Source organism: Rhipicephalus sanguineus, chromosome 6 (assembly GCF_013339695.2).
Source record: "Rhipicephalus sanguineus isolate Rsan-2018 chromosome 6, BIME_Rsan_1.4, whole genome shotgun sequence".
In the NCBI taxonomy this organism is placed as follows: Eukaryota; Metazoa; Arthropoda; class Arachnida; order Ixodida; family Ixodidae; genus Rhipicephalus; species Rhipicephalus sanguineus.
The window spans coordinates 73,861,051-73,875,999 of NC_051181.1; the positions used below are offsets into that span (position 1 = coordinate 73,861,051).

The window sequence follows — 14,949 nt, forward strand, 5'->3', positions numbered from 1 at the left end:
TCTTCAATGTGTTTAAAATAATCGTGTCGTGCGCAGTTTCACATTCTCTGTTGTATTGATTGTTCTATCACTTCGTTGTATAGATATGGGTCAAAACTGCTACCTCCTCAGCTCGATCGAGGCAAAGGCCTTAGTCAGGATGATTACATCTTTCTTTTGCCTCGCGTTGCGGTTAAACAGTGTATTTTTTTGGCCAAATAAGTTACAATGACCTTCGAACTTTAAAAAACATTTAAGAACTTTGAGAACATTTATACTCTGAACGGACTCGAACAGCGTTTCAGACAGGAAGAAGCGAGCATGACATGGCTTTAACAACAAGTGCTCATTAGTGGTCATTACTCAGAGCCGAACCTGTAGTTTTAACTTCGTCATGTGCGAAGAGATGTTCGATTCAGTTTCAAATAATGGACGAACCAGCCGAGCACCGCACACTCATGCCCTAATAATTGGTCGGGGCAAGTTTCGGAGAAAATAGCACTTTTTTGGCCGCCGTTAGAGTCCCCCTAAACAACCTCTGAAAATGCAAAGAACGAGCGCGCTATTCTCCCCCGGCGTTTCCCGTCTTTTCGGCACAATTCGTGACGCCTGCAGTTCGTTCACGTGACGTCATGCGGAAATAAGCTCTCGACTGGGTTCGTATACGAGGGGCATCAGTTCAGAATTGTCTGCTGCCTTGCTTTGCGATACAGTCTCACGCCCATTCTGCCTTGTCTCGCGTGACTATCGTGCGCGATCAAAACTGATTTCACATCATTTTGCGCGTTTCCAACTGCGCAAGCGGAGATAACGTGTAGCCGAAAAGCGCGAAATCCTGAACGGCTCAACGCCTAATGGTGACATTGTCCGCGTGTTTTATGAAAAATGAAGTGGTGAGGAAGAGACAGTGCCTGTAGAAAGGGTAGTGAAATCGAGAAATAAACCACTCTCTCGTCTTTGAACTTAGGGGCCCTTTAACAGAAGACGCAAGCGTCTTCTGTTAAGCGTTTCTGTTTTTAAGCTATTCTACTTACAAACCCACCATTTTCTCTCGTATTGTTTTTATAGGTGTCTTGTACGAGTGCTTAACACGTGCTACAACGTGCAGGTACTATTTATGTATGACGAAAAGGCGACGGTGCTAATTATACGAGGACAAAGAACGCAAATAACGGAACGGGCGCGTTTGTGTGCGATTTGCGTGGCAAAACATCCCCCGGAATATGACTCGCCAGCAGCTAGGTCAAACCACGATTCTACTAACGCATTTGTGCAAATGTACGCGCAAGTGCTCAAAGTAGAGAGGCGATTAGGCACATTGTAAGCAGCGTCCGCCAAGTGTTGCTTCACTATAGGTCTTGTTCTTACCGAACGTACCCTGACTAGCATACATACATACATACATACATACATACATACATACATACATACATACATACATACATACATACATACATACATACATACATACATACATACATACATACATACATACATACATACATACATACATACATACATACATACATACATACATACATACATACATACATACATACATACATACATACATACATACATACATATACTACGCGCACGTGCGCGCACGGAAAACGGCCTAGAGGGTGTGCAGAGCTGACCTAGTTGTTTCCCGCCGCGAACTTTTTCTCGCACTTAATGTTCTCGGGTGTAATGGTCAAAAACAGCGGTACACCAATCCACGAGCGTCACAGTTTACGAGGAACCGTACAGACCTTTTACACGTAAACATCTTTGACATAGATCTGTCTGGCTGGGTGGAAGAATTCTGGCAAAAGCGCGGTCAATGTGGCTAGTGCCATTTCACTAAAGAAACGTAATCTAAATACACGTTAGTGCATCCAACATTAAAAGGGTATCGGTTTGCGCTTGTTGGTAAGGCTCCATGGGTTCGAAACAGCGCGTAAACTAGAAACAGACCAGTCAGCGCCTGGTCCTGTATGTTTCTTTCTGTGTCCTCGTATAGTTTACGCGCTGTTTCGAACCCATGTATCCAACATGTATTTAGTGTACCTTTAGGAGCTATATAAGAGCTAAAGTGTTCCGCATGACGTGAAATTGAGTGAAAAAAAAAAGTATTAGTCTACTCAAATTGCTGGTTCGCAATAAGGTTTATTCCTAATATATTCTTGCTCTAAATGCGCGTCACTTTTAGTTGTACCACCACACGTTCGACTACCACCTCGGAATGCAATACCACAAATGCTCGCATCAAATTTGAGAAAAAAGAAAGGAAAAACGTACTTTCGCCGACACTTTCCTGTTTAGAATGAGAAATAAGGTCATGTCAAGCTTATCATCTGCAAAGAAAAGCTACTCGCTGAGCCGGTTCTAAGAATACAACTGAGCAAAGTATGGGCTTTTGTTCCACTACGCTGACCATGTACTAAGAAAAAGAAACGTGAAAACGCTGTACGATGACGCGCTTTTCATTGACACCGAGAAGTAGAAGCGCAGGCTATAACTACACTGAAATGGTGCACTGATCTGCCAAGCTCCAGAACTGCTAAGCCCAAGATCTGCCACATATTTTGTTGAACCATCTACGGATCACAGCGGTTTGTCATTGTGCTAATCGTGCTAATACGGCTGGCCAGGAACATTCTCCCTGGTGGCCAGTCGCTCGTTGTCCCCCACCTGTCTCGCGAATTCTCGCGAAAGTGACAGTTCCGCAGGAAGTACGATCAGTTTCACATTGCGTACCCTGGTTAACATCTCTCTTCATTTGCCTTAGGACTTCTCCCTCTCCCCTTTTCTAACCCATCGATCGAGACTCCTCCATAGATGGGTCAGGCTAACCACCCTACGCGGCTTCCAAAATCAGCTTTTTTTATCATTATTAATGGCAGTAATACCAATACTGATCTTCATGGCTTTCTCCATCCACAAAAAAGAAGTTAAATCCTGCGCCCTGAGAAGTGTGACACGTGTCGAGGTCGTTTTTGTAAGCAAAAAATAAACGTTGGAAGTGCAGCAAACCACACCCGTTGAAGTGTTTTTGTACAAACTGGGTGATATTATATGTCGAGTGTATCTTTTCTTTTTTTTTATTGAAATAAAAATAAATGAAGGAGTTGTTGTCACCACTTATTGTTGACGGCTACCCCTAGCCGTATGGTTGTTAGGATAAAAAGAATAAGCAGCAAAAATAATACATATGTATACATGTATACGTGTATACATGTATACATGTATACAGTCCTACATTTGGTAAGCTCAAAAACTATCGTTTGAACAGAGCACACATACAGTCGCGGTGCAGGCTTTCAATATAGTCTGCTCAATAATAATCACAAATATTGGTGTTTAAAAAAAAAAAAGACGCCAGGCCTGCGCTGAAACCGCAGCACAGTCACAGCGAAAGCTGGAAGAGTGGCGTTTCTAGAGCCCGTTGTAAGCTCTCTTGGGGCTACTAATACAAGTACACTAGCAAGGTACCCACTACGCCATAAATCACAATTTTTGTGAGTTGGAAAACACCTAAGACATTATTTGTCATTCTGCGGAGAAGCGAGGCACCAGCTACACGTCTGTAGGCATTATGTGCACTTTGTTGACGCGACGACTGATGACGATGAAGAATTATGGCTCAGCCCTTTGTAATGGGTTGGAAGCTTTAAACGGCCCACCAGTTCTGTAATTTCCATTGGGTGACGCCCGGTCGCTATTTCCCTCTCCCGTCATGCTGCATAACATACGTTGACGTGTGAGAGAGACGGGGGGGGGGGCGAAGAACTTTACTGAGACCCCGAGGAAATGGATCATGCGCTTATGGGCTTCCTTGGCAGCCAATACAAGTGCACTTGCGAGGAACCCACTACGCTATAAATCATTGTAATTTTTGAGAAGTAGGGAAGCAGGCACTGTGCCATTTTTCGTCATTCTACGGAGAGCCGTGGTACCTGCTAAACGCATGTAAGGCATTATGCGCACTTTGTTGATGCTGTGCCTGATCACGACGAAGAATTATGGCAGAGCCCTGTAATGGGTTGGAAGTAAGGAGGTTTAAACCTCCTTGGTTGGAAGCATTCAACAACCTACTCGTTGCGCAATTCGCAATGTGTGACACCTGGTTACAGAATTCGCGTTGTGCGACGCTTGGTGCTTATTTTACTCTTCTACCACGCTATATTGCATATGCTAATGTGGTTCCTTCCCGACATGAAGCCTGTATAGGACCTTTTTGCAAAGCAGTTTCAAGCACCGGCATGGCTCAGAGGTTGAATACTGGGCTCCCACGCAGAGGGCCCAGGTTCGAACCTCGTTCCATCCTGGAATTTTTTCTTATTTCGTTCTTTTTCTCATTTCGAGCGATACTGGTTACGGACACCGGCGGCGGCGGAGGCGGCGGACAACTACGGCGCCAAAAACGGCCGGTGAAATGATCTCATAACAGCTTTCGCTGTGAAAAGCGTTGGAGCACTTTCATTGCTTTTCGGTTTATCGTAGACGGCCATGGGCCTAGTATTTTTGCCAACGAAAGCGTTCACTCCGAGTCCAGCGTGTGGAGGTCCTGTTCGAGTCGCTATGTGTGTCGTGCTTGGGACAGTCGAGCAACAGATGATGCACATCCTCGTCGTGGTGGCCGCACGAACACGTTGACGATGATGCACTCTGAATCCGAAATCAGAAGTACTTTGTGTAAGCAGTTCCGTGTCTAGGCGATGAATTAGTGTATATTTGTGTATGTAGGTACGCATTTGTATGCAGTGTATGTATGCATGCAAAAAATATAAAAAAATAATCCAAAGAAACCAAGAAAAGCACAGCACGTCAACAAATTATAAAGACATTAAACATAAAATAAAAATTATAAATAAGAAATAAATCTAGCGTCTAAAAAGCAAAAACAAAATTTGAGAAACCAGGAAATGAATGAGAAATTACAAATACGAAAAATGGCAGGCAATATATTATAAACACTAAGAAATGCAACAGTCACTTTATTCAATCTCCACTGAATGATTGGGTTGTACGCGAAACTTTCATAGCAGTAAAGATACACCGACACAACTACCCCAGGATTCACATCACTATGCACTCTATTTTATTGCTTAGATTGGTACTATTCCTTTTCTTTTTCTCTTGCTATGTCCGAGAAAAAACAAAATAAAGTAGTTCTCCCCAAGTCCTTTTTTTTAACCCTCAGATGTCCAGGTTTCACTTCATTTCATTTATTAATACCCTCAAGACCAAAGGCATTACAGAGGGGAGTGAGTAAAAAAAAAACAAATCAGGTAAAAGCGATCAAGAAACGCAGCAAACAGTAAGTAAAAATACAAGTTCTTCGGCTCCTATTTATACAGTGTTAGCTAATGTTGTTTTAAACAGTTGATGGTCTTCAATGGCGGCGATGCTTCCGGGAAGGCGGTTCCAATCCTGTGATGTGCGTGGAATAAAACTATGATAAGGGTGATCAGTAGAGGCCGGATTTTTAGGCATTAAAAAGCTCGTTTTAGGCGCCAAAAATAGGCAGGCAGAACAACGTTTTAGGCTTCCAAAATACTAAATATAGGCACAATAAATTTTCACATAAATGCAAATAACTTGAAACGAAGACGTGCACGAGCTCTATCTACGAAAGGAAAACAAAAACGTTATTGCTTAAGATGGCATAAAGGCGTTTACCAGTTCAACATAGCCGGACAATGTGCTTTGTCCCGCATGGTTCGCAGAACACCGTCTCTCCCGTGTTTTGCACGGTGAGTCAAGATTCTACTGTCGAATCAACACACTCCTGGTTGTCTTCTGAGAAGGGCAGAGCACGAGCAGATAGCCAGATCGCTAAAACACCTGAAGGGAGAGATTCCTCCTATTGTCCCGGTCGAATCGCGTAGAGCCAATTTCTCCCCTGCCAGAGAATCACTGGCATAGCCCGTGTGGAAAGGGGGTTCAACACCCCCCCCCCCCCGAAACATATATATGCAGGCATGCATACAAGCGCACTCACGAACATACATAGAGTATGGTTGAACCCCACCCCCCCCCCCTCCCTTCCAAAAAAAATTTCTGGCTACGCTGATGCAGTGAACACCTTACAAGTTAACTTACAATAACCAAAGCCGCGTGCACATCATATTTTCCTTTCTTTTAAATGCGAAGCACTTCTTAGCGAACCTCTGGCACTTTGAGCGTTTCTATCTACGTATCTATCTATCTATCTAGCCGCCTACGTCTGGGTGCTCTCATGATCGCCTCCTTAACTTGGTGTAGACCAAATGTTGCATGGGAGGGTTAGAGGACTTGACGAATATGATTACCGGGTCATTACCTGAATAACGTTAAAATCATGTCGCGTACGTCGTCAAACCCTTTCCGCTAGACACGTGTGGCACATACCCGTTTACCACGGGCCGTGGTGTACGGGTGTGCGCCACAGGTGACTGACAGTTTATATCTGCCCAGGAACGGCGAAAAGAGACATTGGTAACTTAAATGCTAGAGCGTTAAGGAAAACCAACATCGGCAGCGTTGGCTCAACGAATTGAAAGAATGAAAATTAGGATGCCAGCAGGAATCGAACCCAAGCATTCTGCGTGGCAATCAGGTATTCTACCACTGAGCCACGCCAGCTCTATAAACTGGTTTGGCATAACAGCCTACGCAGGCGTAATACCGGTGCAACGTCAATTGTGGTTGTGGTGATTGCTATCTACTTTTACAACAAAACAATAAACACTACATGATACTCCTACGATGTGTACGCCTACGATACAGGCGTCATATAAGATTAACGTCTGTAGTTCCAGTGTTGGCTCCGCTTTATAGCTGTCTAATAAACATTATGTTTGTATTTCTATGATTCAGCAAGCTATATTGAAGCATTGCGCGACGCCGGAGGAATTCATTAACGAAAGTTACATACGATAGCTACATCACCGCTGCGTAAGGTGCACTTCGTCCACCAGAACGACGCAGTGTCCTCTTCATTTCTTACGAGGCTGGGCGATGGCCTCATGCTGACCGAGGAAGATGCCAGATTGATTGACAGCCGCTTTGTAGACTGGGCTACGTAGGCCACATACGCCCAGATAGTCTACGAATACGACAAACACCATCCACTGATGTTGGTCTGCGTAGCACTATCCAGGCCTACCAGCCTCGACGGCCTGTGGCTCACCAACGCGAAGGGTGGCTTCAGGTTCCGACATGTCGCCGACTCTGTCGACAGACAGTTTGTCGACGAAATGACCGAGGCATCCACGAATTCCAACAGCTCTACTATACCACATACTTCACTACACATGGACCCCTCGTCACCACGATCACGACCGGATCCTATAACAAGTCATGACCAGCTGCTGGTGCTCACTGATCACGGTGATGATGCCCTTGTTCAAGAACTGTCAAGAACTTCTTGCACACTTGCACACGGGTTCGTCAAACGTGCATGTGTTCTGGGGATACGTATAAGCACTACATATCAGCTTACCGCTTCTGGTGTTGGCAATACCATGGCAATACCCACATTGCCATTGGCAGCGTTACCCAACCGTAAACAACTCGTTTTAAAACACATATGCGGCTCTTCAACATATATATATATATATATATATATATATATATATATATATATATATATATATATATATATATATATATATATATATATATATATATATATATATATATATATATATATATATATATATATATATATATTTATATATATATATATATATATATGTATATATATGTGTGTGTGTGTGTGTGTGTGTGTGTGTGTGTGTGTGTGTGTGTGTGTGTGTGTGTAAAATTTATACAAATCTATAGCGTCATTTTGTAACGTGTCGCTCAGTAAAAAAAGTTACGCCACGGTCCGGTCACCTACCCGCCGCATGCTTCGCATAACATCGACTCCCACGTTACGTGGGATCTGCCGAACTTTTTTGCTCTCATTTCTGCTGACGGCTCTCCACGGTCTCGCATTCGCGATCCGCGCACGCCATGTCTCTGTGGCGGCGAATGTGTGTGTCCCACTTCACGGCTGTTAACAGTTGTTTCCGGGAGTTGGTTGGACTAGGTTGAACAGTCCGAACACAGTCCACAGCGCACAGTTCCGAACAGTCAGTGTTGCACGGTAGCATGAATAACGGTCTCAAACTGCTCCCGGGAGCGCAACTTGAGGTTAAATAGTGTTAATACAAGCGCCGATTTTGAAAATAGGCATTTATATGCATTTGTGAGCATTTAGGCACAAACGCCAAAAATAGGCATTTATAGGCACCATGAAAACACTATAAAAGCTTTTTTTAACCTCTAATTCATGCTCATATATCAAAGTGGCACAATAGGAGCGCAAGGAACAAAATAGGCATTGCATAAAATACGGTCTCTAGTGATCAGTATGAGAGGAAATGATTCCAACTTTGTGGAAATGATTCCAACGTAGCAGCTAAGCGGTCACAGCAGTGCTTCCAGAGTATACGTGCTCTAAAAACCCGTCCGCCCGAAGGCCGCTCTCGGACACGGTCAAGGCGAAACGCGACAACGCGTGCCACATGCGCATTACCGCTGTAGAGTCCCGCGTTCTCGACTACACACAGCCACTCACAGCCGTACATGCGACGCTGAGACTCCGAGAAACGTACATGACACACACGGAGGGACCCAAGTCGGTCGTATTTTCCGTTAACGCGTAATTCACGAACAACACGGGTAAACACAAGAAAAGGAAAGTAAAAACTGAACTCACGAACAATAATGACGGGGAGAGTGCAGACCCTCTCTAATGGTTGTGAGTGACAGCAGTAGCCATTTTCTCTCTTTTTTTGTCCTTTCGTAGGAGGAAAGCGCGCAGGAGCAACGGTGACTGAGAAGAACAATGGTTACTCGTGTGACACACCGGACTCATCCGAACGCTGCGTTCTGTTAATTGCGTGTGGCCACTCCGAGAAAAGGCGACAAATCTCGCTACTCGGTGGGACTGACCGCACCATATAAAACTCTTTTTTTTTTGCTGTATTTTTTGTTATTATTGCCGTTACTCGCTCCTTTCACGCGGAGTCGTGCTCCCTCACTTCCCCGGTACTTCCATTCGCAAAAGCCGAGGACACGGCGTTCGTACGCCAGTAGCGCAGAAGGGAGCGAAGCGCGCGCCTCAGACACCTCAACATTCCTGGGGCAGTGGAGGTAGGTGTGTTAATTGACGCGATGTACAAGGCTGTGTGGCAATCAAGTGTTCTGTCTCTCCTTTTTCTGTCTGAAAGCTGACACTAATGATCGCTGAATAACAAATCCGTTCAGCGGTCACTTATTAGCATTACATCAGTCTCAAAGCTCACACTTGCTCATTTGCCTTAAGAAACCGGGGTCAAATTAACAGAAGTTCTTTTTCGTAAGCGCGTTTTTCCATAGCTTAGCCGGCTTCGCTAAATATATGTCCCGCATCATGATTGGCTGACATATTCTGTTACAAAAATTTATACCGTAAGTCGTTTTTTTTTCTGGATGCTGGCCCAGATCAACAGACGTACTTTTTTACGTGGTGCAGGAACAGAAATAGCCCTAGCATTTTATAATGTAAGTGCTGTAAGTTCTGAAGGCACTCAAGCAACATCGCGTGAAGCCGGCCCTATTGGCCGCGAGATCGACCGGAGTCGCCGCCTAGCGGCTTCTGGCTGAACCGCGCCTAATGTGGATTGCTCCATGCGTCGTCTGCTAGCCACGTTGTGTTTGCATGTGTGCGTACGTGATGCAGATCCTCAAAAGGCGGTTTGTTCCGTTGCGTTAGTGCAACTTTAACCACTCGTACGTATGCCTAACACGATGTAAAGAAGCATTTGGCCTTGATCGGCTGTATATGTACTGTTATAAGATCAGTGAGTGCACTTGTCGAGAGTGCTGTGTGTGGTCGTCGTACCCTCCGTTCACGAGAGTCATATCAGTGTAGTTGCCGCTCTGTGGCTCAAGCGCATTGCAAAGTGCACTTGGCGTTGTCCTAAAGGTGAGAAGTATTAAATATCATGTGAATATAGCCTTTTAGAGGCTCGACGGTAAGAAAAAGAAAGCTCTCATGCACTTGCGCGTTGTGGTTAGGTGTGTAACTTCGGGACTGTCATTTATAGGTTACGCGACGATCTTTAGTTGTGTACGGTCCTGGTCCCACTACAGAGAAATATTTCTTTCAAGTCACGTCTGACACTTCGGTACTTAAATTGTCCCCTAAACAGAACAGAAAATGGAATGACACGGAAATCGCAGAACTGAGTTTCCTGGCGCAATTATAACTTGTGGCGAAATGTATACAAAGACACCCGTGTACTTAGATTAAGGTACGCGTTAAAGAGCCCTGGTGGTCAAAATTAACCCAAACGGCGTACTTTACAATTATGTCGTAGTAAATTCACGCGAAGCCACATCTTTTTTTCTTTGCATTATCTTCGCGTTTGTGTTGCGTTGTTATAGTAGAATGACGGAAGGCATACTGTAGTCCCGTGAAATAACCGGGCATTTGCTCCATTACTGTCGTGCAAGTAATCAGTCGAAGAAAGTTCCGTGCTGTACAGTTACCTTTGTGTACTGTTACTGGAATAACAACACGCGTGTGCGTGTTAAACGTCTCCGTAGCGCTAAAGCGCTGTCAGCAACGTAGCTTTCCTCAGTAAACCTATAAACTGTCCTACATTTCATGGAGAACTGAATAAGAAATGCGAATGAATATTTGAGCACGCAGTGCGCAATGTGCTATTTCAACTCGTGCAGGAATACGGGCTTTCTTTTTGTTGGGGGTTATCCAGATGAACAAGAAGTAAATACTTAATTCAGTCGCACTACAGCAGTGCGTAGTAAGTGGAACACAAGCTAAACATGTACAAATAAAACAACAAGAAAACGTCATCCATTGCGAAAACACCGACTGTTGCCGAAGGCGAGCAACCCGTCCGTCGGCAGAATGCGCTTCTCTCAGAAGTATAATAGCAACGTTCGGCGCGCTTCGTACATTAATTCGGGAATGAAGAGCGCACAATTACCAGAAAGCTGCAGTCAATGCATTTTGTTTGCCAGAAATCGGGTCAAATCGGTCACAACAAAGCGCTGTTGTGTGCGTTTGTGTACGCGCCGACAACCACCTATCCACACTAGCGCGGGACGGTGCTGCCACCTGTAGCCCGATCTCGCGGCGAATAGGGTGGACAATAGCAGCGTGCTTGTCGATTTCGACTGTCTCAAGTTATGCTTGAAAAATGAGTTTTTCACGAATTTCGTTTACAGCAAAACATCTGCAGCAAGGTTTATGTGGCCGGCTTTTAACAGCTTTCCGTTAAGGTTTACCCGCTACGTACATCCCACTGTCGTTAGCAGTCGCGGTGGTATAGTGGTTACGGTGCCCGGCTGCCGACCCTAAGGTCGCAGGACGATCCTGGACGCGGGGATCGCATTTTCGATGGAGGCAAAATGCTTTCGATGGAGGCGAAATGCTGTAGGTGCCTGTACTGCGCGATTTCAGTGCGCGTTAAACAACCCCAGGTGGTCGAAATTTCCGGAGCCCTCCACTACGGCGTGCCTCATAATCCTATCGTGGTTTTGGCCCGTAAAACCTTAACTCCTACTCTCGTTCCACACGTGGGTATAGTGCGACTAGATGACCTCAAAAAATCACAGCATATCCACGGAGTGAATCATGATGAGTGGGCGAAGCTGCGGAGGTTCATCGGTAAACCGTGAATCTTCCGTGAATTCTGCCCAGTACATCATCACCGACGTGAGATCGGGCGCGTTTATACTAAAGGTTCGATGAGTTATGACGACTTGCAGCTCACTTTAATTTTACATGTACGCTGTGAATTTTCATTGTTTAGAAAACCATTGCTTTAGAAAAATCTGGCGTCTTTCGTTAAGCAGCTGGCGTCTTTTCGTTTTGCTTTAGAAACATCTGGTGTTCTTTCGTTTTGCTTTTACAAAACATCTGGCGTCTTTCGTTGGTTTATTTCATCAATCAACGGCGTTTTGAACAAAATTTTTATTGTTTAATCACGCACAGGAGAAATCTCACCGGGCACTACCTTGGAGGTAAACAATGGCTGCTAATGGGAATGAGAGGCAGAAGAAGTCGGCTTTTAGCTAACACTTACACTTCTACTTCTACTAACGTTTCCTACTGGAACATGCCAATGGCTGCTAATGGGGAATGAGAGACAGAAGAATTCGGCTTTTAGTTAACGCGCACGCTGCGAATTTTTTATTGTTCAACAACGCACAGGAAAAATCTCCCACCGGCACCACCTTGGAGGTTAAAGCGTAAGACTGGTTACGCACTACGACTACGACTACGAGGGACGAACGGGTGCCGCCTTAAGGAGCTTCGCCCCTAAAACGCCGTATGGTTGTATCGTGATGTCGAAAAAATCGATCACTCACTGATTTCATATCTAGAGGAAGTGTGGAACACGTTAGCTATGTAGTGTGCAGCGAAATCTTCGATTGTGGATTAATTAGCGACTGGTGCAACATTGCTAAACTGTTTTTTTTTCTATAACTAGAGAAAGCACGAAAATAACGAAAGACAATCAAAAAGATCGGGCGCGCACTCCCCCTTTGTTTCGCTTCTTTCTTTCCTCTTGCGTTTTCAGAAGTTATGGATAAGTACTAACTACCCTGGTCCTAGCATTTAGCTGTTTTCTACCTGGTTGAAAACGTTTTGTGAACCAGTAACCTTAGTTTGCCCTAATCAAGAGTACCAAATAGTGTGACGATTCCATATTGGTAGGAAGCTGGTGCCACGCGATGTGGGCGAAGTGCACCAAATGCGTGAAGTGTGCGGGCTAACTGTAGCCGTTTGTCGAAATTTACACTTATACAGTGTTGGATAGCTTGAGTGCAACGCAAGTGCAGGCGCTAATGTAACTGCTGACTCTCGCAGAAACCTCCCGAGCTCCAACCAGCCACCCCGAAAAAGTCCACCGTACCACGATGAAGTTTACCCTAAACCCAGTGGTGCTGTCGCGCCAGATTCGAGAGATGGGCGACCCCAGGACGCGAGACTACCCTCTGGTCATGGACCCGCTGTTCGTCGTGATGCTGGTGGCTGCCTACCTATACTTCGTCAAGGTGGGCGGCCCGCGCTGGATGAAGAACCGGGAGCCCTTTGAAATCCTCAACGTCGTGCGCGTCTACAACTTGGCACTGGTGCTCATCAATGTGCGGTTCCTCTACGTGGTGCTCCAGTTCACCTACCTGCCCGGCGGCCACTACAACCTCTGGTGCCAGGGCATCACGGGCCACATGACCGACGAGATGCGAGAGTACTACCGCACGGGCTACGTGTACACCATCTCGCGCTACATGGACCTGCTGGACACCGTCTTCTTCGTGCTTCGCAAGAAGTTCACCCACATCACGCACCTGCACGTCATACACCACACCATCGTGGTCGCCAACGTCTGGTTCTTCACGCTGTTCGCGCCCGAGGGTCAGCCCGCGCTGGGCATGTGCCTGAACGTCTTCGTCCACGTCATCATGTACTCGTACTACTTCCTGGCAACGCTGGGGCCCGGCGTGCGCAAGTACCTCTGGTGGAAGAAGTACCTGACCACCATGCAGATCGTCCAGTTCGTGATCATCATGATACACATGTCCATCCCCCTGTTCGTGGACTGCGGCTTCCCGAAGCAACTCGTCATCATGGGCAATCTGCAGACGTTCCTCATACTCTGTTTGTTCATCAACTTCTACATCAAGACTTACATCGCCAAGCCCGATCATCCTGTTCGGCAGGACCACGCCGGCGTGAAGGACACCGTAGTCGAGCCGCTAAAAAATGGCAAGACCGAGTAAAGACTCTCGGTCATTTATAGAGTGACCGTTGAAAGGTACTACCGAGCGCTTAGGTGACACGCCTGTGGCATGAATGGTTAAAGCCAGGGCTTGCGGACTCATGAGAAGTGTCACAAGTTGCATTGCACTTTCATTTCATGCTGATCGTGCCATATCACAGGTACTTTCACTGCCACATGAATATCAGTGTGGCCATTGCAGCAGAACTTATTGTAGCAGTGGCCACTAAGTCATTGCCACAGTGGGTAACATGTTCAGCGATGACAGACCTTTTAGGCTCGTTGGTATTGCATTCTGACTGTATATATAGGGTTACGCTAGCGCATAATTCTGCTGCACGCACAGATGGCATACAAAGCACGTCGTCTGTATCCCGGGCTTCAGATTGTTTATTTTCGAATTAGCGTTGTGCGCTTATAGACCGTTTTCATGATTGCAAAACTACCTTTCCTTCGATGAAGTTAGCCCAACTAACGGCGGCTAGTCATTTCTGCAAACAGCGTGTTCAAGCGCAGTTTGCTTGCACTATGACGGGGAAAATATAGACTCAGCTCTATTGATATACACACAAACAATAGACAAGCCCCAGCACGTCGTGCAACTTCTTTCCACTTGAAGCATGACAGGTGCCGCCATTAGTTGGGCGAATGTGCAGCGCAGCGAAGCCCACCTGCGGATTATGTAAAGGGTCTACCAAGTGGTTGCAAGTGATTTCGCCTTGTTGGCAGAAATGCCAGGAAATTCATTTTTTTTTTATAAAACGGAGTTGCCGCGCGCAACTTTAACTTGGGACGAAATTTATGCAGAACCACCCGTGTGCTTAGATTTAGGTATGCTTTGAAGGACCCAGATGTTCAAAATTAATCTCGACGGCGTGCCTTACATTTATGTCGTATAATTTCACGCAAAACCTCATTCTTTTTTTCACATTATATTGAGCGTTTGTGTGGAGTTGATGGAAGGCAGCGGACATGATTATTTTGAACAAACAAAAAAGGCACTTATCCCATAAAATAACCGGACCTTTGTTGCATCACTGTCGTGCACGTAATCAATCGATGAAAGCTCTGTGCTAAACTCTTACCTGCGTATGCGTATTCGCGTGAACAGTGCTACTGAACTCATTGCACAGGAATATCGGCTGGTATAGAAATG

At 45.5% G+C, this 14,949-nt stretch overlaps 1 protein-coding gene across 1 annotated transcript; it reads left to right on the plus strand.

Moving 5' to 3' along the window:
- Positions 1–12,881: 12,881 nt before the first annotated feature.
- LOC119397916 (elongation of very long chain fatty acids protein AAEL008004) lies at positions 12,882–13,964 on the plus strand. The gene has a single exon (XM_037665223.2). The coding sequence runs from the start codon at positions 12,931–12,933 to the stop codon at positions 13,792–13,794; it is 864 nt and encodes a 287-aa protein (XP_037521151.1). The 5' UTR covers positions 12,882–12,930; the 3' UTR covers positions 13,795–13,964.
- Positions 13,965–14,949: the final 985 nt, after the last annotated feature.